The sequence below is a fragment of the Danio rerio genome, chromosome 11 (assembly GCF_052040795.2).
Source record: "Danio rerio strain M-AB ecotype USA chromosome 11, GRCz13ab, whole genome shotgun sequence".
NCBI classification, from domain to species: Eukaryota; Metazoa; Chordata; class Actinopteri; order Cypriniformes; family Danionidae; genus Danio; species Danio rerio.
In genome coordinates, this window is record NC_141031.1 from 44,276,059 (window position 1) to 44,303,515 (window position 27,457).

Genomic DNA, 27,457 nt, shown 5'->3' on the forward strand with positions numbered 1-27,457 from the left:
TATTATTATTATTATTATTATTATTATTCAGTCACAAGACGCTGCCAAACAGTCAAACATAGTAACAATAAAGATATATATTTTAAATGGATATAAATGTTAACCCTGAAAAAAAAAAATTGTATTTTGTAGTTTAAATAACTTAAAACAATCTATTTCAATTAAATTCAAATTAGACCAGGAAGCATTTTCAGATCTCTTGTAAATTTAGATAAATGTCTTGGCGCCAGAGTATGTATAGTGGTCGGAAATAACGATAAATGGGCATGTATTTGTCCCACCCCTAATCCACAACACAACAAACTAAAACAAAAACGAAATTCACTCAGTCATTTCATGCACTCTTTGGGGCCCCCTACTGGCCACGGGGGTCCTAAGCAGCCGCTTAGTTCGCTTATGCCTTGGCCCAGCTCTGGTCAGACTGGTTGTGCTTATAGAGAGACAATACTGACTTGAATAACCGCTCATTTCTGAAGAGCATTTCTGAATGCACAAGATGTCAAATCTCGAAAGGGTGAGCTGTCACTAGGGTGGCATAAATGCATTCTGTATAGACGAATTAAGATGTTTGTAAACATTCAGGATGCGCTCGCAGCGAGGTGACAGAAAAAACAGGAGCACTAGCATTTACAGCGAGGGAATGACATCCGATGCGGTACCGAGTTTGTTGTTGTCTTAGAAATAAGTTATATTGATTACATATTATATATATTATTTACATAATGCTTTTAGCATATTATAACAGCTCGTCACCCAGTGATAAGCACAGTGATTCGGCAAAATTAACGTTAAAGTGAGTGGCGTTCGTCTGACAGGTCCATTTGCGATAGCACCCTCCAAAATGGATATTGGATAAGAAGCATCCAGCCCCAATTATACAATCTCATTGAAGCTCCAAGTGTTTTAACAGAATTCAACCAAATGAACCAGAACTGACCCTATTCTAGGCCACAATTTGCTTTTATTCTGGCCCAGATCCGGCCCACACCTTGCACTTGCTGGGTGTGGCAAAGTACAAAAATCCCAGCATGCATTGCAGCATGATTACATTCTATAGCTTATTGATGCTCCAGTTTTCTCTATGATGGTGACTTTAGTCAATGTGGTCCACATATGTTTTAAGATAACTGGGCCATATTTGCCATATCTTCTCTGGGCCGCTTTAGGCTCACAGCCACATTAACCAGAGCTATCCGTCCTAAATATTTGCCAAATGTGGACCACATTTGTTTCAGGGTAACTGGGCCACATTTGCCATATCTTCTCAGGGCCTTAATAGGCTCAAATCCACATTAGCCATAGCTTACCATGCCGAATATTTGCCAAAAGTGGCCCACATATGTTTTAGGATAACTGGGCCACATTACGCCATATCTTCTCTGGGCCACAATAGGCTAACGTGTGCATTCAACCCAGGCTCATTCTGAAAACGTAGCCCCGTGGACGTTTCTGGAGACCACTAAATACGTCCTGGGAGTTTTTAGTTGTATTTTTGCAGTTTTTGTTTTCGCGAATCCGAGAGAGGCCACTGTGCGCTTTTTCGCATCTCAAATGTCTCTCGCGAGAGCCGTTTGTTCCCACGCTGTTCTCGCGTGAACCCACCAGAGGCTGCTGTCGAACGACTGTCCATGCGACTGGCTGAATGATTGACTGAGCGACCGGCCAATCGGCTGACCCACCCTCGTCCTTCCCCGAACCTAACCAATTTTACAGATTGACCCGCCACCCACCCACTTACTTCCCTAAACCCAACCAACAATTTGCAAAAGTCGTCCAGAAAAAGATTTTTACCTTATTTTTAAGGTTTTACCACACTCTCACCCTGTTGTTCACTCATTCACTTTTTTTATTGGACTGTTTTTGTCTTGCCTGATTTCTGGAACTGCTCTTCCCCGGTCTCGAACCCAGATCGTTGTCATCATGGTCAGCTCCTCTTTGCGTCTCAAGTCCACCAACATACACAACGAACTAACTGGACAAAGCAGCAGGAAAGTCCTCCACACGGAGGTAAGCGCTCAGCCGGTAAGTGTCAAAAGGAACGGTGTCATACTGCCCCATAGTGTTCGCTTAAAAAATAAAATGCAGCCATACGTACCTCCAGCTACATTGGTTGGGGTTGGGGTTGGGTGCATTAGTAAGAGTTTACCATGCCGAATATTCGCCAAAAGTGGCCCACAAATGTTTTAAAATAACTGGACCACATTTGCCATATTTTCTCTAGGCCACATTAGGCTCACAGATGTAATAGCCAGAGCTTATTGTGCCAAATATTTGCCAAAAGTGGCTACATTTGCACCTACACGTATAAACTTGAGGTTTAGACCCAGATTACCCTTAAATGACTATAGCTGCGTCCCAAATCGCATACTTATGCACTATTCTACGCCATTTTGTAGTATAAATAGTTTAAGTAGTGCATTCACACTGAAAACTCTAAAAATTATAAGAGCACTTTAATTACCCGGATGATGCACTCATTCAGCCGCTAAATGAAGTGTGTAATGATGGACACTTCACGCACTCAACGACCGCAGGTTTGCTTACGTAGCGGAAGGGGCGGAGCTATCAGACGCACATGTTGAAAAACTTTATTTATTTTGGATGGTGAAAACAAAATTCTCCTACGAGAGTGATTTTAGCGCCTCCCGATGGTGAATGCGGTTATACTCACGGCAGGTATTATCTGATAATTCGGTCGTTTATTTCACTGATTTGGCAACCGTCATCAGGGAAACGGTTGGAATTTCCGCTTAGTAAAAACACATTAGTGTGCCATTTGGGACCCCACTACATACATATACTATCCTGTTGAGTGTGTAAGTGCATAAGTACATAGTGTATGAGTGCATAGTGTATAGTGTGCCATTTGGGACGCAGCTTATGTCACATTTTTGCCAACTGTGGCCCCCATTTGTCCTCCATCATTTGGGCCAAATTGACCATTTTCCACATGGGCCACATTAGGCTCACATTCAGATTACAATTTTCCACAAGTGCCAAATCTTTGCCTTAAATGGCCCATATATGAATTTGAATCTTTGCCCCCCTTTGCCATTGTACAGGTGGGCCACTTAAGGCTCACATTCATTTTGTCTGTGCCGAAGGAATACCACCATTGGCCCACATTCGTATGCTATCTGGGACATGTTTGCTGAAGAAAGCAGACCCTGTACACTTGTTCTGACATTTGTTCTGTGCCGATTTTCTGCTGTAAATCTGCTTCGCGTTACTCATCCTCTGTGTGTTTGTGGGACAGGACTCCGGGAGGCCTTCAGGAGTGCCAGCGTCGTGCCGTTTTCAGCTTCCTCCACTTCTTCCTGAAGTCCACACGTGCTTAACTGGAAACAGACCGTAAGTGGAAGTTTCAATCTGCTCACATTTCCTTTCCTCCATGACTGACGTTGCTGAACGCTAGTTGAAATGTTGCGTCTTCGCCGCCCGATGTCATGCTTGTTGAGTTGTAAATCAGAGCAGAGAAAAAGCAGAGTTGTTTGAATAGATTACCGGCGTTAAACTGAAAGTCAACATGAAATTGACTTAAAGCATATTCCTGGACATTTGAGCATGCATTTCCTCTTTTTCTGCTTTTAGTTTTTTTTTTCTGGACAATTTCATGTTTCCTTCTCTCTTTTGCACATAGCGATGAAGGCGGGGGTTTTGTAGCATTCATGCAGCATAATGAAGAGCATGCATGCATATAGTGTGTATGCAGTTATGAATACATATAGTTTTCAAGCAACAAAACAATAAAAGTGTGATGCAGCTTATATTTAGTATTGTAAGTGTAATACAAATGCACATTAAAATGGCTTCGGTTTCTCTCAATCTGCAATCCAATTGTTTTCATTTTATTGTTCTTGCTATTATTATTGTATTTATTATTATTACATTGTTATACCTTTTTGTTTGTTAGTTTAATGCATCCTTGCTAAATAAAAGTATAGTGCCCAGCATAAATTAGTACATCCCTTAGAGATCATAGAGACAAATAATAACTTGACTTCTAGTTGATCATTTGTAAAGGTGTCAGAAGGTGGATTTTTCTGATAAATCATCCGTATCCCAATCATCACAAATACTGCAGAAGACCTACTACATGGATCCAAGATTCTCACTTGAATTCAGTCAAGTTTGGTGCAGGAAAAATCATGGTTTGGGGTTACATTCAGTATGGGGGCGTGCGAGAGATCTGCTGAGTGGATGGGCCATCATGTGGGCCAAGCAAAAGCTGATGGTGTGGGCCAGATCTGGGCCAGAGAAATTTTGCTCTGGGGGTGGGATTAAACAAGATTATTAGACATTTAAAAAAGCGTGTGATTGCTCCATGTTTTTAATTTCTGTCCAGAGAGGTCATGTTTTGATCCTCGATTGGTCTCACACAGTCAAGTGATGCGATTTCGCAGGTCAGTGTCTGCCAATCCTCCGGTGGTGCAAGTGTAATCAGTCAAAATGAGGAAGCATATGTGTGTGTGTGTGTGTGTGAGCGAAGTGCATGTATGAAAATGTAGTCCAACAATGGGGGATTTGTAGTCCATTAGTGTTTGTGTGTGAAATCCAGCGATCTATGCAACCCAAGCTCATTCTGATAACGTAGTCCTGCGGACGTTTCTGGAGACAGCGGAATACGTCCCGGCAGGTACGTACGGCCACGTTTATTTTTTTCAAGCGAATGCTGCGGGGCGGTGTGACGCTGTTCCCTGTTGCACCTGTTGTGCTTGCCGCTTACCTTCCCCGCTGCAACCTGTTTGTCCACTCAGCTCAGCGTGTACGTCGCAGGCTCGAGATGCAGAGAGGAGTCGACCACGGCGATCGGTTTCGAATGCGGGGAAGAGCGGTTCCAGCAATCAGGTAAGACAAAAACAGAATCCCAAAAATTAAGTGAACGAGTTTCGTAACAGGGTGAGAACGCGGTGAAATCCGAAAACGTGGTAGAAAAAAAAAATCAGGGCTTTTATTTTTTTGGACGGCTTTTTGTAAACTGTCGCTTGGGTTTAGGGAAGCGAGCGGGCGGGTGGGTCGATCGGTAAGATTGGTTAGGTTCAGGGAAGGAGGAGGGCGGGTCAGCCGATTGGCCGGTCGCGCAGTCAATCATCTGGTCAGTCGGACAGCGGCCTCTGGTGGGTTCACGCGAGAACACCGCAGGCGCGAACCGCACTCGCGAGAGGCGTCTGAGATGCGGAAAAGCGCACAACAGCGGCCTCTCGCGGATTCGCAAAAACAAAAACTGCAGCCGTACGTACCCGCCGGTACGTATTCCGCGTTCTCCAGAAATGTCCGCGGGACTATGTTTCCACAATGAGCCCGGGTTGGATCTATTAAGCATGATCGCTGGTAATCGTGACAGAACTGCCAAATTATCCAGCATATGTTTTAGGCAGCTGATGCCCTTCCGGCTGCAACCCATCTCTGGGAAACATCCATACACACTCATTCACACTCATACACTACAGACAATTTAGCCTATCCAATTCACCTGTACCGCATATCTTTGGACTGTGGGGGAAACCGGAGCTCCTGGAGGAAACCCACGTGGACGCAAGGAGAACATGCAAACTCCACATAGAAACACCAACTGACCCAGCCGAGACTCGAACCAACGACCTTCTTGCTGTGAGGCGACAGCACTACCTACTGCGCCAAGGCATCACCCTTTTTATTATTATTCTTTTCCAAGTGACTAATTGTTTGAATACAAGTTTTATTTATGTTTTAAAAAAGTGTATTTTCAAGTAAATTCCAATAATAGAAATATTGAAACCAATAATTATGTTTTTATTTCTTATACTTGTTTCTTTTATTTTTCTTTATGTAAAGCACTTTGCATTACCATTGTGTATGAAATGTGCTTCATAAACAAACTTGCCTTGCCCTACTCTCAACAAGAACAAACTCAAACAGAGCTCAACCCCAGCATAAGCACACATAATTCTGGTTGACCCGCTTTACAAGGCGGCAGTGAAATCTGTGGCGAGTCCAAACTGAAGGATGCTGTGTTTTGTGTTGAGAATGTGTCAGTGCATCTTAACCAGCAGCAGGAGCGTCTGCCAGCAGCGGATGGGTATGCGGAGGATTGAGCACAGATGGTGACTTCACATCGCCACTGTTTCAAAGCCTAATCCCTCAGCCTTACCAGGTAACCTGTTTTACAAAACAACTTTAATTGGCACTTTGTATTTACAGCACAGGCATACCATGAGCATCTTGGGGACATAATTCAAGAAAGGGGGTTGTTTGGTGGGGGGGAATAAGCTAGTGCTACTATGTAGGGTGAGCTGAGTTGATCCCGGCTGCATATGCTGGTAATCACCGCTGCCTGCTGGATTTGCACACAGGCACGCAATAAACAGGCCAGGGTGAAGTCTAGAAGGGATACAGCTGTGGATACTCACATCAATATAGCATCATTTTTGTGATGCTGTACAATAATAATTAATATTTTGACTTTACTGTGAAGGGTAGGTTTAAGGTTAAGGTAGGGGTTGATGTTAATACAATGTAATTTAATGGGTAATTTAATAAATAATATGTAATATACTGTGTATAATTGCTGTTTTTACATAACTGTTAGGGACAGGTTTAGGGTTGGGGTAGCGGTAGACATAATACAATTTAAATAATGGGTAATTTAATAAATAATATAAATAATCCTTGTTGTTATTACTGTTTTTACATTACCGTAAGAGGTAAGTTTAGGCTTGGGGTAGGGTAGATGTAAATAAAATACAATTTAATGTGTCATTTAATAAATAATATGTAAGATACTGTGCTGTTTTTACATAACTGTGAGGAGTAGGTTTAGGGTTGGGGTAGGGGTAGACGTATACGATAGAATTAATGCGTAATTTAATAAATAATATGTAATTTACTGTGTATAATTGCTGCTTTTACATAACTGTGAGGAGTATGGTTTAACAAAATACAACGAATGGGTAATTTAATAAATAATCTAAATAATTCTTGTCATAATTACTGTTTTTAAATTACTGTTAGTAAATTACTAAAGTTTGGGGTTGGGGTAGGGGTAGATGTTAATACTTTAAAATGAATGGGTAATTTAATAAATAATACACTCTCGGAAATAAAGGTACACATTTGTACCTTAAAGGTCCATATTAATACCTTTAAGAGTACATATATAATATATACTTTACATATGCTAATATATACTTTTGAGGTACCAATATGGACCCTTCAAGTACAAATGTGTACCTTTTAAAAAGGTAACACCCCAGTGACAGATCGCGTACCTTTATGTCTGAAATAATATAAATAATCCTTGATATTATTACTGTTTTTAAATAACTGTTAAGGGTAGGTTTAGGGTTGGGGTAGGGGTAGATGTTAATACAATATAATTAATGGGTAATTACATAAATAATATAAATAAACCTTGGTATAGTTACTGTTTTTGCATTACTGTAAGAGGTAAGTTTGGGGTTGGGGTAGGGATGGATGTTAATGAATGGGTAATTTAATAAACAATACACTCTGAGAAATAAAGGTACACATTTGTACATTAAAGGTCCATATAAATACCTCAAGGGTGCATATTAATACCTAAACAGTACAAAACTGTTACTCTTAAAATTTTTAGGCACTACTTTTGAGGTACGAATGTTGACATGTGTACCTTTTGAAAAGGTACCATCCTAGTCAGATCGCATACCTTTATTTCTGAGAGTGTATGAATAATCCTTGTTTTAATTACTGTTTTTACATTACTGTTAGGGGTATGTTTAGGGTCGGGGTAGGGGGAGAGGTAAATACAAAATATAATAAATGGGTAATTTAATAAATAATATAAATAAACCTTGTTATAATTACTATTTTAGATTACTGTCAAACAGGGGTCGGGAACTTTTCTTTCAGCAAAGAGCCATTTCTGTTTTTTTTTTTTTTTTTTGGCAAATGCATTTTTTTCGCCATCAACACTCATGAATGTTGTTTGAATTTACATGCGCAAGTTTACCATAGAAATGTAAATTGCATGCCCTTTATTGGTGTCAGATTAATCCACAAGTTAATCCACAGCGCCTCACACACGCATTGGTTGAAACGTCCTTTTATTCTTTTTCATTTTGCTGTAAAAATATACAATAAAAAGGTAGTTTAAATTGTATTTTCAATAGGACACTGATATTTAGTGACAGTTTTCATTTTTTTATTGAAGGGAGACAGCTGGAGAGCCTCATATATTTGGTCAAAGAGCCACACGTGGCTCCCGAGCCATATGTTCCCTACCCCTGCTGTAAGAGGTAAGTTTAGGGTTGGGGTAGATGTTGATAAAATAACATTGAATGTGTAATTTAATAAATAATGTGTAATATACTGTGTATAATTGTTGTTTTTACATAACTGTTAGGGGTAGGTTTAGGGTTGGGGTAGGGGTAGAAGTAATACAATAAAACTAGTGGGTAATTTAATAAATAATATGTAATTTACTGTGTATAATTGTTGTGTTTACATTACTGTGAGGAGTATGGTTTAGGGGTAATGTGGGGTAGGAATTAACAAAGTACAATGAATGGGGAATTTAATAAATAATATAAATTATCCTTGTCATGATTACTGTTTTTACATTACTGTAAGAGGTAAGTTTGGGGTTGGGGTAGGGATAGATGTTAATCAATTACAATGAATGGGTAATTTGATAATTAATACACTTTCAGAAATAAAGGTATGCGAGAGGTCACTTAGTTGGTATACAAATTTGTACCATAAAGGTCCATAAAAATACCTCAAGGGTACATATTCGTACCTAAAAAGTACAAAAGTGTGCCTCTTAAGATTTTAAGGTGCTAATATAAACTTTTGAGGCATGAATATGGACCCTTTAAGTACTTTTGGAAAGGTACCACCCCAGAGACAGCTCGTGTACCTTTATTACTGAGAGTGTATAAATAATCCTTGTTGTAATTACTGTTTTTACATTACAGTTAGCGGTAATTTTAGGATTGGGTTAGGGGTAGATGTTAATACAATATAATTATTGGGGAATTTAATAAATAATATAAATAATCCTTGTCATGATGTTTTTACATTACTGTAAGAGGTAAGGTTGGGGTTGGGCTTGGGGGAGACGTTAATACATTACAATGAATGGGTAATTTAATAATTAATACACTCTCAAAAATAAAGGTATGGGAGAGGTCACTTAGTTGGTATACAAATTTGTACCATAAAGGTCCATATAAATACCTCAAAGGTACATATTAGTACCTAAAAAGTACAAAAGTTTGCCTCTTAAGATTTTTAGGTGCTTGAATGAATATGAATTTGGACCCTTTAAGTACAAATGTGTACCTTTTAAAAAAGGTACCACCCCAGTGACAGCTCGTGTACCTTTATTACTGAGAGTGTATAAATAATCCTTGTTGTAATTACTGTTTTTAAATTACAGTTAGAGGTAATTTTAGGATTGGGGTAGGGGTAGATGTAAATACAATGTAATGAATGGGTTATTTAATAAATCATATAAATAATCCTTGTTATAATTACTGTTTTTACATTACTGTAAGCGGTAAGTTTAAGGTTGGAGTAGGGGCAGATGTTAATACAATATAATTATTGGGGAATTTAATAAATAATATAAATAACCCTTGTTATAATCACTGTTTTTACATTACTGTAAGTGGTCATTTTAGGGTTAGGGTGGGGTAGACGTTAATACAATACAATTAATGGGTAATTTAATAAATCATATGACAATGCTGTGTATACTGGTTTTACCTTACTGGGATGGATGGGTTAAGGGTTGGGGTAGATGTTAATAAAATACAACGGATAATATACTGTCACGTTAGCGTGATCAAAACAGAAACAAAAAACGGGAGTAGAATCCATCAGGAACAAACATACCGATATAGACAAACGACGAACTGACAGACAGAGGTGGAATGGTTAAATATAAAGTCCAGGTAATCAACGGGAAAACAGAGACAGCTGTGATTGCAATCAGTGTACAGTAGATGACAGACCGGATGTGTGCACGAAAAAATGTATGGAAATGTAGTTCTAAGCCACTGTAGTTTGCTGGGAGTAGCTGGCGAACTATAGTGGCATCTTGTGGACAAAACGCAGTCATGACAATTTACAACCCCAAATCAGAAAAAAAGTTTGGACAATTCACATCATTATTTAATCAATTTACCTGATTACTAGCCCTAAATTGCTCTGGTCCCAAGTTTTGCTGCATTGTGTTGCAGGTGAATGACAGTAAAGGATGTATATTTACAAATGAAATAATGTTGACCGACAAATCATGACATATTTTGTGTTTATATTGTCTCCAAAAAATACAAGTCAAAGTAAATATAGAAATCACTATTGTCTTATTTTATTTGTGTATTCCGTACTTTTTCTGATTTGAGGTTGTAATAAATAGCATAATTGTCGTTAACTACTGGCCGCAGCTCTACAAAAGAAAATTACCGAAAACTTTTAAACGGTCTACACGGTAGCTCAGAGGTTAGCACGATGACCTTATAAAAAAAGGTCGCTGGATCGAGTCCGGGCTAGATCAGTTGGCATTTTTATTTGGAGTTTGCATGTTCTCCCCGTGTTGGTGTGGGTTTCCACTGGGTGTATTGGTTTCCCCCACAGTCCAAACACATACGCTATAGAAGAATTGAATAAACTAAACTGGCCGTTGTGTATGAGTGTGTATGAGTGTTTCCCAGTAGGCATCATGGATACGAAAGGGTAGGCAATTTGCCCAAGAGTGTATTGTTTAAGGTTTTGAAAATTTACAAAGCCACATATGACACATTTGACACATATTCCCAAAATCAGTGTCAAAATAAGAGTTGTCACCAAAATTATTCCATTTTCTGAAACACAAAGATGTGGCCAAATTAAGACTCAAAATCAGCCCTGAGTGGATGAAAACAACAACATTCATGATTTTAAAAAGTTTTGTGCACAAATTGATTTTATTAAAATGATTTCTGAAGGAATATGAACAGTTTTTCTGGAGTAGCATTTTTATTTGTTTGTAAATGTTAATTCTTTCATCTTTCAAATTGTTCTTTATCTGGATTGAAATGAACACATTCATCATAAAATGCATTTGAAATGACGATAAAATTGTCTTCAGAGGCAAATTTACTGTTACTAATATATGATGGCGAAGATGAGGCTGTTTCAAGCCCATCAACAAGCAAGTGCATCTGAAAAAAAGGTCTCCAGCGTCCTCTAGTGGCCGAAGATCTGCATTTCTTTAAAATGGCCTGCATTTTCTTTACAGTGAAATTGTTCAGAATTAAAAACTATTTTTATTTTATTTTCATTCATTAATTTTCTTATCGACTTAGTCCCTTTATTAACTGGGAAACACCCACACACTCTTGTATTTACACACATTCACAAAGGACAATTTAGTCTATTAAACTCACCTATAGCGCATGTGTTTGGACTGTGCAACATGCAAACCCACACAGGAATGCCAACTGACCCAACTCGACTCAACTTTCTTGCTGTGATGCGATTATGCAATGATTGACGCCCCTTTATTTTATTTTATTTTATTTTATTTTATTTTATTTTATTTTATTTTATTTTATTTTATTTTATTTTATATAGTCAGTGCAGGTCAAAAAAACTGCATGTTTTTTAATGTCTAAGTAAATATCCAAAATATTAATTTAAGTGTTTTATCAACTCTATTTATTATTTTGTGCCTGTAGATTTCAGTTGAAATACATATTTCGATTGACTTATTAAAATAAATTAAAGCAACATAAAATATTTGTTGTCTTGAATTTTTGTCATATTTTAGTGTAGAAGTTACAATGTACTGTTACAAACAGTGACACATTAATTTTATTTGGAATAAGAACGTTACGAGGGATTAAAATTAATAGCATATTAAGCACAACATAAACACTCCACTAAATAAACAAATTAAAATTTAAGAAAAAAATATACCCAAGTTTGACGTGGAATCAATCTCCGTTTACAGATGATTCAGTAATCAAAATAAAATCTGGTATCTTTTAATGCCTTTTTTTTCTTTGAAAAAAGAAAAAAAAGAAAAACAACAACAAACGACCACAGAATAGCTCCTTACAAGAAGAAAACTTTTATTTTGCCTGGTAGTTCCCCATAACCCACCTACTCCCGGAAACGCCTTCCATAATAAAAGTACATGAGTGAGATTGCATTGCAGACACGCACAGGCCATTAGACGCACGGTTATTATGGCCGGTAAAAGAGCGTTAGTGATTCTTGCGAAAGGAGCGGAGGAGATGGAGACTGTAATCCCGGTGGATGTGATGCGCAGAGCGGGGGTCTGTAGACACAAAACATTTAACTCGTGCAAATGTGTTGCCAAATGTCAATAACGTGTGTCAGTGATGTCTGTATGTTACTGGTATGCTAATGTGTGTGGGTATTCTTAACATGCATGCATGCATTAATTAACGTTAGTGCAGTGAAGTGAAGATAATAAAGTTGTACTGTATGAATATTGCTTGTGTGCAGCGTTATGGTGGTCAGTTACTGCTGCCAGTGTGTAAATGCCAAAGTTTGCCTCTCTACAGGACACATTACATAATCACTGAATCTATGTCTTAGTCAATTTTGAGAGAAAGTTGATACTTTCATTGGTCAAATATGGCTTTAATAAATAAATAATTATATTGTTGAGCTTTTGTGCATTACATTTAGGAAAGAATCTTGAAAAACAGTCCTGTCACAGTTCTGAATTTTATGCTTCTTGGCACATAAAAAGCTGTGATTTAATTAGGATTTAAGTTTCTTTTCATTTTTTAAATATGTTTTTTTTTGTTTTAAGAAATTATTTTAATTTTCTATATTACTTTACGCACAATTAAATAGGCCACTGATTTTCCTTAATGCTATGAAATTATTATAAAGAATTGGATTTTCATCAAAACTTTATAGTGGTTATTTCAAATAATTGTGATTTAGATCAAATGACCACAGATAATTAATCAATATTTCATCAATATCATGCAGTCTTTAAGTGAATAATAGGAAAAATCATAGCATTTAAATGCATCCACAGTAAATATCATCATTAGGCCCACACAGAATCTACTGATTTTTAATCCATCATTCAGTTTATTTATTTACTTGTGTAAATGTGTTAAATAAATATATATTTAATCAGTTTTAATATTAATTTCAGTATTATCATAGAATAACTTGCCAATGTTTAGATAATTTATGTGCAATACAATTTATACACTAATATTTTCTGTCTATTAGAGGATGTGTGATATAAAAGTCGTACTTTAGCTTTCTTTTACAATGCTAGTGGGTCCAATTTTGCATTTGAATTGTAAACCTTAAATAACAATTAAGAAGTTATTTTTTATTTTATGTTGTTTTTAGCCCATATACTCTCAAAATCACTTTTCATAAATAAATAAATTAAATAATGATAAAAAAACAGAGTATTAATTTAATCATTTTTTTTTTTTTTTGCTTAATTTTGTGCAGAAATACAGAAAAAACATTTAAGAAATCTTTCTGTCTGGCTCTGGCCATCATTACTATAGTGAAATACTATAGTATTTCACTGGAATATAGCAATTTGGTTTCTAGTCATAAATTATGTCTCATGCATGTTACATTTAATTTACAAATTCAATAAATATAAATAAGCAGAGTGTTTTGTCCCTTTCTCGTAGATCGCTGTTACTGTCGCAGGTCTGGCAGGTAAAGAGCCGGTTCAGTGCAGCCGTGAGGTCATGATCTGCCCAGACTCCAGCCTGGAGGACGCACACAAACAGGTCTGACTTTACATATTATAAGTACCTGCTTATCTAAATTTTACAATTTAGTGTAACTCTTAAGTAGTTCTGCACAATACTGGGAAAATATGCAATATTTTGTTGTTGAGTGTTGCGATCATGATATTTCTTACGATATAACTAACTTTAAAAAAAATATACACCTTCTTTAAAAAAATAATTTATTTATGTAATATTCAAACTAAAATAAACAGGTACTAGATATTTTTCTGAGCTAATTAAATCTCAAAATAAATAAATGATAGGGGTGTCACGATTTCGATTTTAAATCAAAATCAATCGAAACTTATGCTCAATTTCGATTATTGAATCAAAAAATAGAATCGTCGATGCTGCCACGCCCCCATGTCACGTCAGGCCCGTTGCAAATCCGCTCGCAAAAGTACACCACCAAAGGTTGATCTTCAGAGGTATCTGTCCTGGGTCATTCTTTGTCCTTGGCGTAACCCGTCTTTGTGATGTCTGCCTCGAGGTCACGTCACCAGGTATATCTTGGAAGGCCTCTCTTCCGCTTTCCTTTGCGGTTTCATCTAAGAGCTTATCCGGTGATCATCACAGGTTGGTCTCAGCATGCACACAGAGAAGACCAAGATTCTTAAGATCAACTGCAACAATCCATTAACTCTGAAGGAGGTACAGTCTTTTACTTACCTGGGCAGTGTCATCGACCAGCATGGTGGAACAGATACTGACATTAAGGGCCTACTTACACTATGCCATCCGTACCGTGCCCAGGCCCGTTTCCTGGATTGTTTGAGAAGTGTGAGTGCACTGAATCAGACTCAAGCACGGTTCACTTGGCCGCCCCTGGCCTGGTTGGAAGAGGTGGGCCTGAGCGCGGTTCACTTGGGCTCAAAAACTGAAAGCGAGACGTGACTTTTAAAGGGCTCATATGGATTTATTAATCATTCTTACTGTTCAGTGAACGCAAACTGCCGTAGTTTATTAAAGACGAGAACTCCTCACTGCATGACAGCTGCGCTCCTTCAGCAGACCTCCTCATTCCTGCAGCACGAGGGCTTTATGATTGTTTATAAGCGCCAAAAGTGACGGATCTGTTCGGCAAAATATCTGACTGCGTGTCACCGCATCCCTAAGGACTGTGTGGTGAAATATTTGACTGCATGTCACTGCATAACAAACGACTGACACAATATATAACTAGAGTTGTTGTACAGGTTTGAAATTTAAAGGTTAACCAAAACTACTACCAGAAGAACCTATACATTCATCAACACTTGTCTCACAAAGACTCTATACATTCACAGGCCTGTCATGATCTGTAACACCAACCTATGGGGAGGGACCCATATATATTTATATATTTTTAAATGTATATAAATATATATATATATATATATATATATATATATATATATATATATATATATATATATATATATATATATATATATATATTGAATAATCATAATTATAATTATGACCAAAATAAGCATTATTATAATTTTTCATATAATCGAGCAGCCCTACCTACTCCTGCTTTCATCTCTGAACTGATTTGGATTTAAAGAACGTTGAAAGTAAATAAATGGAGTATTGTCTCCATCTTCTGGCCAAGCAATGCATTGCCAATAAAATAAGCACTACTGCTTTACCACTGAAATTCATTAGGTATTCTTGCTTTATTAAAGGATCTTAATTTTAAATAAGAAAACCCTTACAATATTCATGAGACTCATATACATATGCAAAATGTCAAATATTCTGTGGGAGTTCAGTTTAAATTGAGTTGCTTTCATTTAATAAAACAAGAATTCCTAATGAATTTCAATGGTAAATCAGTATTTTTGTATATGCATAATATAAACAAAGCAAATGATCATGATTGTTTTCTTCCTTGTTTATATACACATGCAGAATGTCAAATATTCTGAGGGAGTTTAGTTTAAATTGAGTAGCTTTCATTTGATAAAACAAGAATTCCTAATGAATTTTAATGGTAAATCAGTATTCTAATCAGTAACCAATATGATTTTATGTCAATTGTGCTTGTCATTTTCTTTCCTAAACAGGGTCCATATGACGTTGTTCTTCTGCCTGGAGGTTTGCTTGGAGCCCAGAACCTTTCTGAGGTACAAATCTGTTTTAATTATGCATGTTTTACAGTAGAGTGAGTTCCATAGGAGAGCTCTTACGCCATTCGAGTCTTACATAAGGTTATGAGTGTTCCTCAAATCAACAGAAAACATCTTTGAGTCATCTGCTGAGGTTAGAAACACGGTCGCATTGTGAAACGCAAACATTGCGCAATTATGTAAATTGAAGCAGTGTTGTGACAGTTGTTTCTGTAGTGCGTCCTATATAACAAGTGTGTGTGTGTGTGCATGTGTGTGTTGTAGTCTCCTGCTGTGAAAGAGGTGTTGAAGGACCAGGAGGGCAGGAAGGGTCTGATCGCTGCAATCTGTGCAGGTAATCTTCATTTAGTGACCTCTGTGCACACATTAACCTTTTCCTGGATAAACATCAACCATTTCAACTGCTCTATTAGGCATAATGTCAGGAAGACACGTCATATATTACCTTTTTGGTAACACTTTACTTGACGGGGTGTTCATAAGACTGTCATGAAATCTTTATAATTATGATGACACATGTTATGAATGAGTTTTTTGCATGCGTCTGTCATTAATTGTCATTCGCTCAATTATGACATTTTGAATGCAAAGATGACATTATTTGTTATGACAATTTGACTAAAACAAATACAAAACAATCAGTCTTTATATTTGTCATGACAACTTAATATTACCCGCAGCTAGCTCTCTGCAACTCTTACATGGTCACCCACTGAAGCTAAGCAGGGCTGCGCCCGGTCATTACTTGCATGGGAGACCACATGGGAAAGCAAGGTTGCTTCCGGAAATGGTGTTAGTGAGACCAGCAGGGGGCACCCAATCGGCGGTCTGTGTGGGTCCTAATGCCCCTGTATAGTGACGAAGACTCTGTACTGCTCAGTGAGTGCCGTTTTTCGGATGAGACGTTAAAACGAGGTCCTGACTCTCTGTGGTTGTTAAAAATCCCAGGATGTCCTTCGAAAAAAGAAAAGAACTGATTAATATTTAATTATCCATGTGAGCAAAATTACATAAAATTCGTAGTAAACGATTTGTAAAATATGATACGCAATAACTTTACAACTTGTTGTGGGCTGCATGCTTGGCCCTTTCATGTGTCAAGAGCAATTTATTTAGTTTTACAGTAAGAGCGGATTTTCTTTATTATAGTACTCATAGTAGTAGTATAGTAACCTTTTTTTAATCGGTGTAAAGAATAACTGGATGTTTACAAAAGCATTTTGATATTGATAAAGGCGTCTGAAACTTTTGTAAAGCATCAAATCACTAGCATAATAAGTGTCAAAACATGTTTATGACTGTATAAATGTATTATTGCTTTACAAAAAAGTCACATATTGTGCATTTCTATTATCATAAACAAATTTTTGAAAAAAAAAAAAAGTTTTCTCTTTGCACCACTAGGTGACAGTCTTTGTATTTTCATTTCAGGGGTGCAGATTGCACATCCATCCATCCATCCATCCATCCATCCATCCATCCATCCATCCATCCATCCATCCATCCATCCATCCATCCATCCATCCATCCATCCATCCATCCATCCATCCATCCATCCATCCATCCATCCATCCATCCATCCATCCATCCATCCATCCATCCATCCATCCATCCATCCATCCATCCATCCATCCATCCATCCATCTATCCATCTATCCATCTATCTATCTATCTATCTATCTATCTATCTATCTATCTATCTATCTATCTATCTATCTATCTATCTATCTATCTATCCATATATCCATCTATCTATCTATCTAGCTAAACTATATATATATATATATATATATATATATATATATATATATATATATATATATATATATAGTTTAGCTAGATAGATGTATGTATGTATGTATGTATATATATATATATATATATATATATATATATATATATATATATATATATATATATATTTCACAATAACGTCTACTGCTAGAAAATCTCATAATTCGACACATACTTTCAGTATTTTCTTTGCTTGAACTGACCCGATCTAATCCTGTTTATATGAATTGAGCCCGTTCCCGACCAGGTTTGAACAACCAGAATTGTTGCTATGACAACAACTCTTGGATCAGTTTTGAAGAACGGAACGATCCTGGATCGTGTCAAATCGTCAATAACCAAATCCAGCTAACTGACTAATCCACGTACGAAGAACGGACCCCAGAGCTGAACTCATTAATATTCACAACACAAACCATATATGGTCAATTATGGACCATCTGATTCTATGGGTATTTTATAGAGTAATAAATGAGCTTATAAAATTTTTTAACTCAACGAAGCTATAAACCTACTTATGTAGATATCAGAAAACAATTTAACTTATTAAACCAATCCACCATATGGCACCTTTAATGACACTCCTAAAATATTTGACAGAGTAATGACACTTTTAATGAGACATTTTAATGACAAATGCAGTTTATTCCAATGACAACATGATCAGAAAAATATTCATGACACAATTATAATGGCCTCATGACATTCATGTTTATGACAGGTTTATGACAAGTTATGTTGTCTTAGTAATGTCAAATTGTCTTGACAAATAGAAAGACGAAAAAAGTTGTCATAACACATAATGTCATCTTTGCATTTAAAATGACATAACTGAGCAAATGACACTTAATAACAGTTATCATATGCCTACATAATATCTTATTCACATTTATGACGTGTCATATCATGATTATAAAGGTATCATGTCAATCTTTTGAACACCGTCTTATTTTTTTATTCCTCCATGAATTTCCCTGAGGGCTTTTGGTATTTTTTTCCCCCCACCGGGCCTTTGCCCTCAATGTGCACCTGAACCGTCTGTATGTCAATGTGATGCTCACAGATGAGTGCGGATATGTAAAACTGAAATCTGAAATACAAATGAAAGGATAATGAGTTATAATAATTGGCAGCATTAAGCCTGTCCGTCTTCATTTGCGAGCGTATTGAACACTGAGGCGTGTGTGTGTGTGTGTTATCAGCACTGGTGTTCAAGGGCTGGTGAAGGACGTGCTGAATGAGGACAGAGCCCATGTGGCCGCAGAGAGCAGAGGAGAGCGGAAAGCGTCCCAGAAAACGGCAGATGTCCCTATAGGGATCTGTACTGAACGGCAAATGGCTTCTTTTAGTGCTGTGGAATACCTTTAAAAAAAGTGTGTGTGTGTGTGTGTGTGTAGGTTTAGATTGCATGAGCATATCATCAAGAATAAATTAGCTGAGGCAGTTTTTCATGGAAATCAAAAGTCCTTTGGCGTGCTTTGAAATATGCAGTTTTATCCGATGTTTGATGTAATCTCAACCGAAACACAAAGAGAGGGTGAGACTGTTATAACCCACCCACCCCCCCCCAAAAAAAACAGCCAATAGCGTTTCGTTTTATTACAGCTCAACCAGTGAGAGCCATTGAACTCAATTGCATCAAATGAAAAGCAAATGAGATGTCTTGAAGGAGGCGGGGCTTGTCAGATACTTGAGAGCATTTGATTGGTTATGATTTGATGAGAAACTGAAGTAGGAGGTAACGTAAAAAAAAAAAAAAATCATTGATCCATTTAGGCAGAAGTGGATAAACTGCAAACCAGGGTTTCTGCAGGGTCTTAAAAAGTCAAAAATAAATTAAAAATCTGAATTTTAGGCCTTAAAAAGTCTTAGGCTGCGTCCGAAACCGCCTACTACTCAGAAGGTACTGTATTTGAATTTAAACGTACTACTCAGGCGCTAGAAAAGTGCGTTCTATACAGTATAAATGTGAGAAGTATGAATGGAATTCGGACGTACTAAATCCGCCATTTTGTCATGGTCACGTGACCTACCTGCGTCAGTTGCATTGCCTCACTTCCATTCATGAATTCTTTCGGGGGGCATTATGGGATAGTGCAGCGTGCATGGGATGCGCACTTCTAAAATCTCCCCGGAAGTAGTAAGTCATCCGGGTACTTCTCGCATACTGATTTTCGAATTCTATGAGTTCGGACATACTACTCGGCTCACATACTGATTTTAGCGTACTATATAGTATGGAAGTATGCGGTTTTGGACGAAGCCATTCTTCAATATTTTTACACCGGCCTTATTTTTCTGCTGTCCATGTACCGCTACATCGAATGCTCATTTAAATTCATTTTTGTTGTTGTTGCTTGGTTTTCGTGGTGTTGTAGTTTTTTTTTTACGTCCAAATGTAATTTGTGATATTACAACTACAAATGAGACCAACATGCAATAGCCAATCAGCTTTCTGTTATTCAATTTGAGACTTGGGCGTCGCAGGGGCGCAGTAGGTAGTGCTGTTGCCTCACAGCAAGAAGGTCACTGGTTCGAGCCTCGACTGGGTCAATTGGCATTTCTGTGTGGAGTTTGCATGTTCTCCCTGCGTTCGCGTGGGTTTCCTCCGGGTGCTCCGGTTTCCCCCACAGTCCAAAGACATGCGGTACAGGTGAATTGGCTAGGCTAAATTATCTGTAGTGTATAAGTGTGAATGAGAATGTGAATGTCTCGGTACGCTTATTTGGTCCGCTTTTGGTGCGCACTCGAGTATGATTGCAGCATTCTCACCTGCCCAAACAAACCTCACCAAAAGGGACAACGAACTCTAGTGCGATTCAATCGAACTAAATAAGGCAGGTGTGACAGCAACCTTAGGCGGACTCAGGTACAGTTCACGGGTGCGCACCCAAATTCAGAAGACACATTCAAACTAGCTAAACGTACCGTACTATGATCTAACGAACCAGGGTGCGGACCAAAAGTGCTTATGGGAAAGCATCCTAAAGGACAGAAACTAGCCAGACAGCAATGTGTAAATTCTTGAGTGGGAAAAACAAAAACATCAGTATTTTTAGTAAGTTTTGCTTATATTCTTGCCATAAATATCACATATTTAACTGTAATAGGTAGAACTGTCCGAGATATAAACAAAAGCAAGTGATTTTACTTCATCCAATTCACCTATAGCGCATGTTTTTGGACTGTGGGGGAAACCTGAGCACCTGGAGTAAACCCAGGGAGAACATGCAAACTCCACAAAGAGATGCCAACTGTCCAGCTGGGACTCGAACCAGCAACCTTCTCAGTGCTAACCCCTGAGCCACCGTTCCGCCCCTGTCTGCAACATACAGGTCCATTATTTTTTATCTTTGTTTAACATCTTTTTTTGGACTGAGCTTCTCACAGCGAGGCCTGTAACAGTAGATTCCAGGCTCAGATGGGCCCGCAAACGTCCTGCCAGAGAAAGTGTAATCACTAGACCACACTGGGCGTCTGCCAAGGTGCACAATCAATAGTTAAGAGCTCTCTTTTCATTAATGTTCAGATGAGCTCAGTGCTCAGCCAATGATAACGCTGCAGAATCAACTGGTATTTTTAGACGCCTATTTTTACTTTCTTCCGTTCCTCCTTCCAGTGCGCATTGCAGAATTAGACGGACACTGTAGATGCCTTTTATTTTTAGATCAGACTAGAGTGATGCTTTTCAATTGTGATATTCTATGCACATTGCTAAAGTCACTTTGTTTCCTCCAGCAACTTTGTTTGACTTTCATGATGATTACTATATTTCTAAAGCTTTCCTGTTACATGAGTTACACTTGCAGATGCAATGTTACATGAAAAGTGCTGCAGGTGGATCACTTTCTCCAATATTTCCTGCTTTTAAGAGATTACTGTATGTATTTTAGTATAACTGTGTCATTTCTGACCATTTGCAGGCCCGACGGCACTGTTGGCTCATGGTATTGCATATGGCAGCACAGTTACTACTCATCCTGGTGCCAAGGACAAGATGATGGCTGGTGGTAATGCCTATATTTATATATCTATTTATATCTAGCTCTTTTTGGTTATATACGGTATAAGACATTAAATGTGACCTGTTATGCTTAAACATTAATATAATGCTTAAACATTATTATGCTTAAACTTTTTATAGTCACACTTGTCTGCAGAAACACTTTGATTGACATTCACCTTTTATACATGCCATCAGAGGTGGTAAGCCCCGCCCATTAGTGACCATCTCTGCCTCATTAGCATACACAGCCCTGAGTAAGAAGCAGCTGTTTTTCCATTAGGGATTTCCCCTGTTAAAGATAATGCCAGTGACCAAGAAGATTATAAATGTTGATTTTTAGATGCGCAAATGAACACTGAATGTCTGAAGAAGGTAGTCTATGGAGACTACAGAGATGACGTTAGTCCTGTTTTTATCTGCGGTTTTGGTTCAATTTGATTTTAAAGGCCACCTATGGTGAAAAATCTACTTTTCAAGCTGTTTTGACAGACATGTGTGTTGGTATCGTGTATAGACCGTCATATTGGGGTGATATAAACACACAGTCTTTTTTTTTTTTTTTCAATTTAACAACATAAAAACGGTGGACCAATTGGAGCGGTTTTCAGAGCGATCGCAACTTCATGTGGAGTGCAGTCCCCACGCCCACTAATATTGACTGACAGCCGCGCGCAACGATCGTATCCTCAGTATCTTGTTTCACATCCGCCATTTTCAGCGTGAGAGTCAAAGCGATGTCACTGAAGGAAAATCCTTGCTCTATTTTTAGATGTAAGGCTCATTGAGCTCAACACAAGATCAATATTCTCCACATTGTCACTCTAATCGGAATTATTGTTTGTACTTTTTGGTAGGTTTGCAGACGTGTACTTTTTATTCTTTTTATTTTCATACTCAAAGTTAATTCAGTGTGCGTGGTTATTAGTCTCTGTGTACAAGCTCGGCACTTGAAACTAGCACACAGTTGGCTGTAAAACTATACAGAGACGCAAATGATTTTGTAGTCTCTGCTCGGTCTGTGTCCAAGTCACACATGTACGGCTGAATGCTGATCCTAGCTTAGCTTCTCTCTGTCTGCCTGTCTGTTGTAAACACAGAGCGGGTGAGCTCTTGGCTCCGCCCCCTTGTTACATTGGGCGGGAAGCCGAAACTAATTTTCATGTGAAGCAACACACCCCTAAAACAGCGAGCTGTGTACACGGCCACAACATGACACTATTGAACACAGTATAATACAAACATCTGAACTGTGTGTTGGACTGAACCTAAACTGGCACACTCAGAACAACCATAATATTAATATTAATATTAAATCATAAAAAAGGGTAACTATGTGCCCTTTAAAGTGACAGTCAATAAAATGAGACAATTTGGATCATTGTATTAAAGTGTCAGTTTCAAATAATTGTAAAACGTTATTTGTGTGGTATTTTCAAGGTTTCTGTGGGGTCTTAAAAAGTCTTAATGTCTTAAATTTCAAAATTTCTTACTTTTTTTTGGTGTTGTAGGTTTTAAGCTGTTTTAGGCACTAGCTGACTGCGTTTGCACTTCGGATGAGGCTTTTATACTTGCTGTGTTTGCTGTTGTGATATTCTTTAAAACGACAGGTGGTGGTCAAAAGAAACCCAGCGTAAAGTCAGACGGATTAGAATAGAATAGAAAGTTTCCGGAACTATGTCATATCAATAATACCATTCAAGATTTTTATACTAATACATTTTTATTGTTTTTATTAACTATTTTAATGATTATAAGGATGTTTATAACCATTCAAGATTGTTTTCAAATCAAACTTTGATGCATCACTTGCTTTTGTTCATATCTCGGACAGTTTTACCTATTAAAGTTTATTGAAATATTAATGACAGGAGAACATGGGTTGCTCTAACTATATATTTTTATCATGGCAAGAATAAATGCAAAAAAAAAGTACAACTAAAAAATACTGATGTTTTATTTCGTTTTGGCCCACTCCACAATTCACACATTACTGTCTGGCTAGTTTCTGTCTCATGCTTATGCTAAAAAGGCATTACTGGTCCAACATTCCTTACCATTATCACCAATAAAGCCTAGAGAAACAGGCCATCAGTATATAGTAAATCAATAGGGTTAAATATTCCTTTTCAGTTATCAAAGAAACAATCTTTTCCTTATTTATAGTTTTGTAATTAATAAATGGTTTTAAATTGAAAACTGTAATATATACATCCATGTAAAACCTATGACTGGTGTTAAAACATATTTCTGTAATGGTGTACCCGGCTCTCCATTTTGGCTTTAACAAACTTCCCTAAGGTTTTTCCAAACCTTTTAACAAAAACTTTCTCCTTTCCTACGGATGTTGCAATTTCTATCCAATAATTATTGATCATCTGTTTATCTCTATGATCATGAAACATAAATATGTCTGTACAGTTGTTTCAGACAAAATCTCTTTAAAGTGATTCATATTCAACTCATATCAAACGAGGCGCCGTGGGAACTGTTTGCTTAAGTGTCAAAAACAAATTGTGCGCTCCATCATCCGAAATCATGTTGCATGCACCCAAAGTGAACCTCCGCAAATACCACAATGACATCACATTCGTCGCACTCACGCAAGCAAACTAGCGGAATCAAGTGTAAACCAGGCTTTAAATTGTTTTAAGCGTGTCTTAATTTTGCTTTGTCCAAGTAAAGCTACTCAGTTTGGGCCAATATCCATCTAATGACCAACAGCACATCTTAATAAAACTTTTTTTCATATATTTAAGTTTTTTATTGCAAAGAGACAACAACTGTTCGAAATTTTAACAGTAAATTCCCCAAATTAAATTCCCTAATCAGGGGGAAAAAAACTAAAAACAATTACACGATTCCTCATGATAATACTGGGCCATTAGAAAAAATCTTAACCCTGTATAGGTCTAAAATTGAACTCTTTATGGTCTTAAAAAGGGTCTTTACGAGTTTTAAATTTAACTTGAAACATACAGAAACCCTGTATTTTGAGCTGAAACTTTACATACACACTCTAGCTACATCAGAGACTTATTTTACATCTTGTAAAGGGGTTCAATAGGGCCTTTTTAATATTGTTGATGGTAACTAGCACATTTAATAGGCATGCCATGGAAAAGAATGGCAGATAAACATCCAACAGAGGGTGCTGCAGGTAACTGCATAACAACACCTGTTGGAAAATGATGCTTTTGAGTAACATTGGCAGTGTTTATAAAAGGAACTGTAGAATACTGCTTGAAAGAGTTAATTTCTCTCATCTAATGTTATTTTTGTATTTTGCTTTAGTTTAAACTGTTTTGGAAGGAATCTTTTTTTTAAAATTGGGAATACTTAAAAAAAAAAAAAAAGAAGAAGGTAGAATTATCATTCAAAATAAGTTTTATGCTTGTACTTGTTGGCTGAAAACTTTACCTGTATGAATGATTCGTGTTTTTGTCTTCTGCTAGATCATTATAAATATTCAGAGGCTCGAGTTCAGAAGGATGGTAACGTGATCACCAGCAGAGGGCCAGGAACCAGCTTTGAGTTTGCCTTGACTATAGTGGAGGAGCTCATGGGTGCTGAGGTCGCTGCGCAAGTCAAAGCCCCGCTCATCCTGAAAGACTAATCTGTGAAGATCTGCACTGTGTAAAGATGCATTTACAATCGCACCGCTCTGTCAGTCTGAAAGACCCTCTATTTAATTGGTTTGGAATTTGCCTTGAGTGTATAGGAAAATTAATATTTAATGAAATTACTTCAAGAGAGTTGATGTAGACTGACAAATTGATAAAGCTTTTAATGCTTTCTGTGATGTCAGATATCAAGTTCTCCAGCTTTGCACTTAATAACTTCTGTACCAGAATAAAACAGTTGTGCACTAAACTCTCAAAAGCCTCCTCATCATTTCTGCATTAACACTGAAGGGACAGTTCACCCCCAAAAGTGAACATTTACTAAATTTTCTCTCTCTAATGCGGTCCAGATGATTATGAGTTTCTTTACTGTTGAAAAATCTGAAACTGTTAAAAGCTGAAAACCTGTAACCATTGATTTTAATAGTAGTAATCATTGTGCACTAAACTCACAAAAGCCTCCTCATAATTTCTGCATTAACATTTAAAGGGGTAGTTCACCCCAAAAGTGAATATTTACTCAGTTTTCTCATCCTAATGTGGTTCCTGATGATTTAGATTCTTTACTGTTGAAAAAGCTGAAAACCTGTAACCATTGACTTCCATAGTAGAAAAACTATAGGGAAGTCAATAGTTACTGGTTTAATGTTGTTGCAAACTGACAAATTGGTAATTTACTTTATTTTCTCACCCTAATGTGGTTCTATATAATAATAAGTTTCTTTACTGTTGAAAAGAAGATATTTTGAAGTAAGCTGAAAACCTGTAACCATTGACTTCCATAGAATACTACTACTACTACTACTACTACTACTACTAATAATAATAATATGGAAGTCAATGGTTGCAGGGTTTATGTTGTTGCAGACTGACAAATTGGTAATGTAAAGCTTTCTGTGATGTCAGATATTCAGTTCTCCAAATTTGCACTTCTGTACCAGAAAAAAACAGTTGTGCACTAAACTCACAAAAGCCTCCTAATAATTTCTGCATTAAGATTAAATGGATAGTTCACTCTAAAAGTTAACATTTACTTCATTTTCCCACCCGATGTGGTTCCAGATGATTATAAGTTTCTTTACTGTTGAAAAAGCTGAAAACCTGTATCCATTGATTTCCATAGTAGAAAAAAATAATATTAAAGTCAATGGTTCAAGTTTATATGTTGTTGCAGATTGACAAATTGGTAATGTAAAGCGTTCTATGATGTCAGATATTGAGTTCTCCAACTTTGCACTTAATAACTTCTGTACCAAAATAAAATTGTGCACTAAACTCAAAAAAGTCTTCTTATAATTTCCACCTAAGCCTCCTAATAAAGGGATAGATAACCCCAAATATTAAATGTACTCAATTTTCTAATGTACAGGGTTCATATGGTCATGGAAAACCTGTAAAAGTCATGTAATTTTTGACATGGCATTTTACAGGCCTGGAATAGTTTTGGAAAAAGTCATGGAAAACAGATATCTGTATACTTAAATATAGGTTATTTCCTTCTTTTCTGTCCTTGCTCAATCACACACTCTCACATTATTAGTCCATGTAAGCATTATCTAAATCAGTTTTGAATAGATCTAAATATGATTTGAAACTAAATACATTGCTCTGTTTTAAAATGCTGTAATAAATAAAAACATGCACAGTTCTTCCTGTTACCACCCTTATGTAGACATTGCATGAAACATTGGATCATGAAAATTTACTTGAAAGTCTTGGAAAAATCATGGAAAAGTCAGGGAATTTTAATAGTAAAAATGGGTATGAACCCTGAATGTGGTTGCATTTGTGGTGGTTAAAGCCAAAATATGATGTTTTGAAGTAAGCTGAAAACCTGTAACCATTGACTTGCATAGCAGGAAAAACAAATACCATGGTTACAGGTTTTCAGTCTGCTTCAAAACATCATTTGGGTTTAACAGTAAAATGAACTCATCAAGGTCTGGAACCACATTAGAAAATTGAGTACATTAAACTCAATTTGAGTAACTGAGTAATTAACATCTTAACATATGGAAGTCAATGGTTACAGGCTTCCAAATGTTTTTGTATTCAACAGAAAAAAACTCGTAATAGTTTGAAACAAAGGATATGTAAACAATATAATATGAAAAAACTATCCGTTTAACCATTACATAACTGTTTGTTAAAATACAGATCAGT

The 27,457-nt window shown here is 37.0% G+C and overlaps 1 protein-coding gene and 2 long non-coding RNA genes across 3 annotated transcripts; all 3 read left to right on the forward strand.

Annotated features, from left to right (window-relative positions):
• Nucleotides 1–614: 614 nt before the first annotated feature.
• On the forward strand, nt 615–10,970 carry LOC147834910 (uncharacterized). The gene is made up of 5 exons (XR_015502946.1): nt 615–2,007; nt 3,257–3,351; nt 8,171–8,301; nt 8,412–8,620; nt 9,080–10,970. It is a non-coding gene; the product is annotated as an uncharacterized LOC147834910 (long non-coding RNA).
• A 1,169-nt stretch (nt 10,971–12,139) lies between these two features.
• Nucleotides 12,140–25,553, forward strand: park7 (parkinson protein 7). Its single transcript, NM_001005938.1, is given in 6 exon segments — nt 12,140–12,287; nt 13,656–13,757; nt 15,812–15,871; nt 16,139–16,208; nt 21,592–21,678; nt 25,127–25,553. Coding segments are annotated over 6 exon segments (570 nt in total). The 5' UTR covers nt 12,140–12,197; the 3' UTR covers nt 25,288–25,553.
• Nucleotides 16,579–19,517, forward strand: LOC147841896 (uncharacterized). The gene is made up of 2 exons (XR_015503080.2): nt 16,579–17,182; nt 18,587–19,517. It is a non-coding gene; the product is annotated as an uncharacterized LOC147841896 (long non-coding RNA).
• Nucleotides 25,554–27,457: the final 1,904 nt, after the last annotated feature.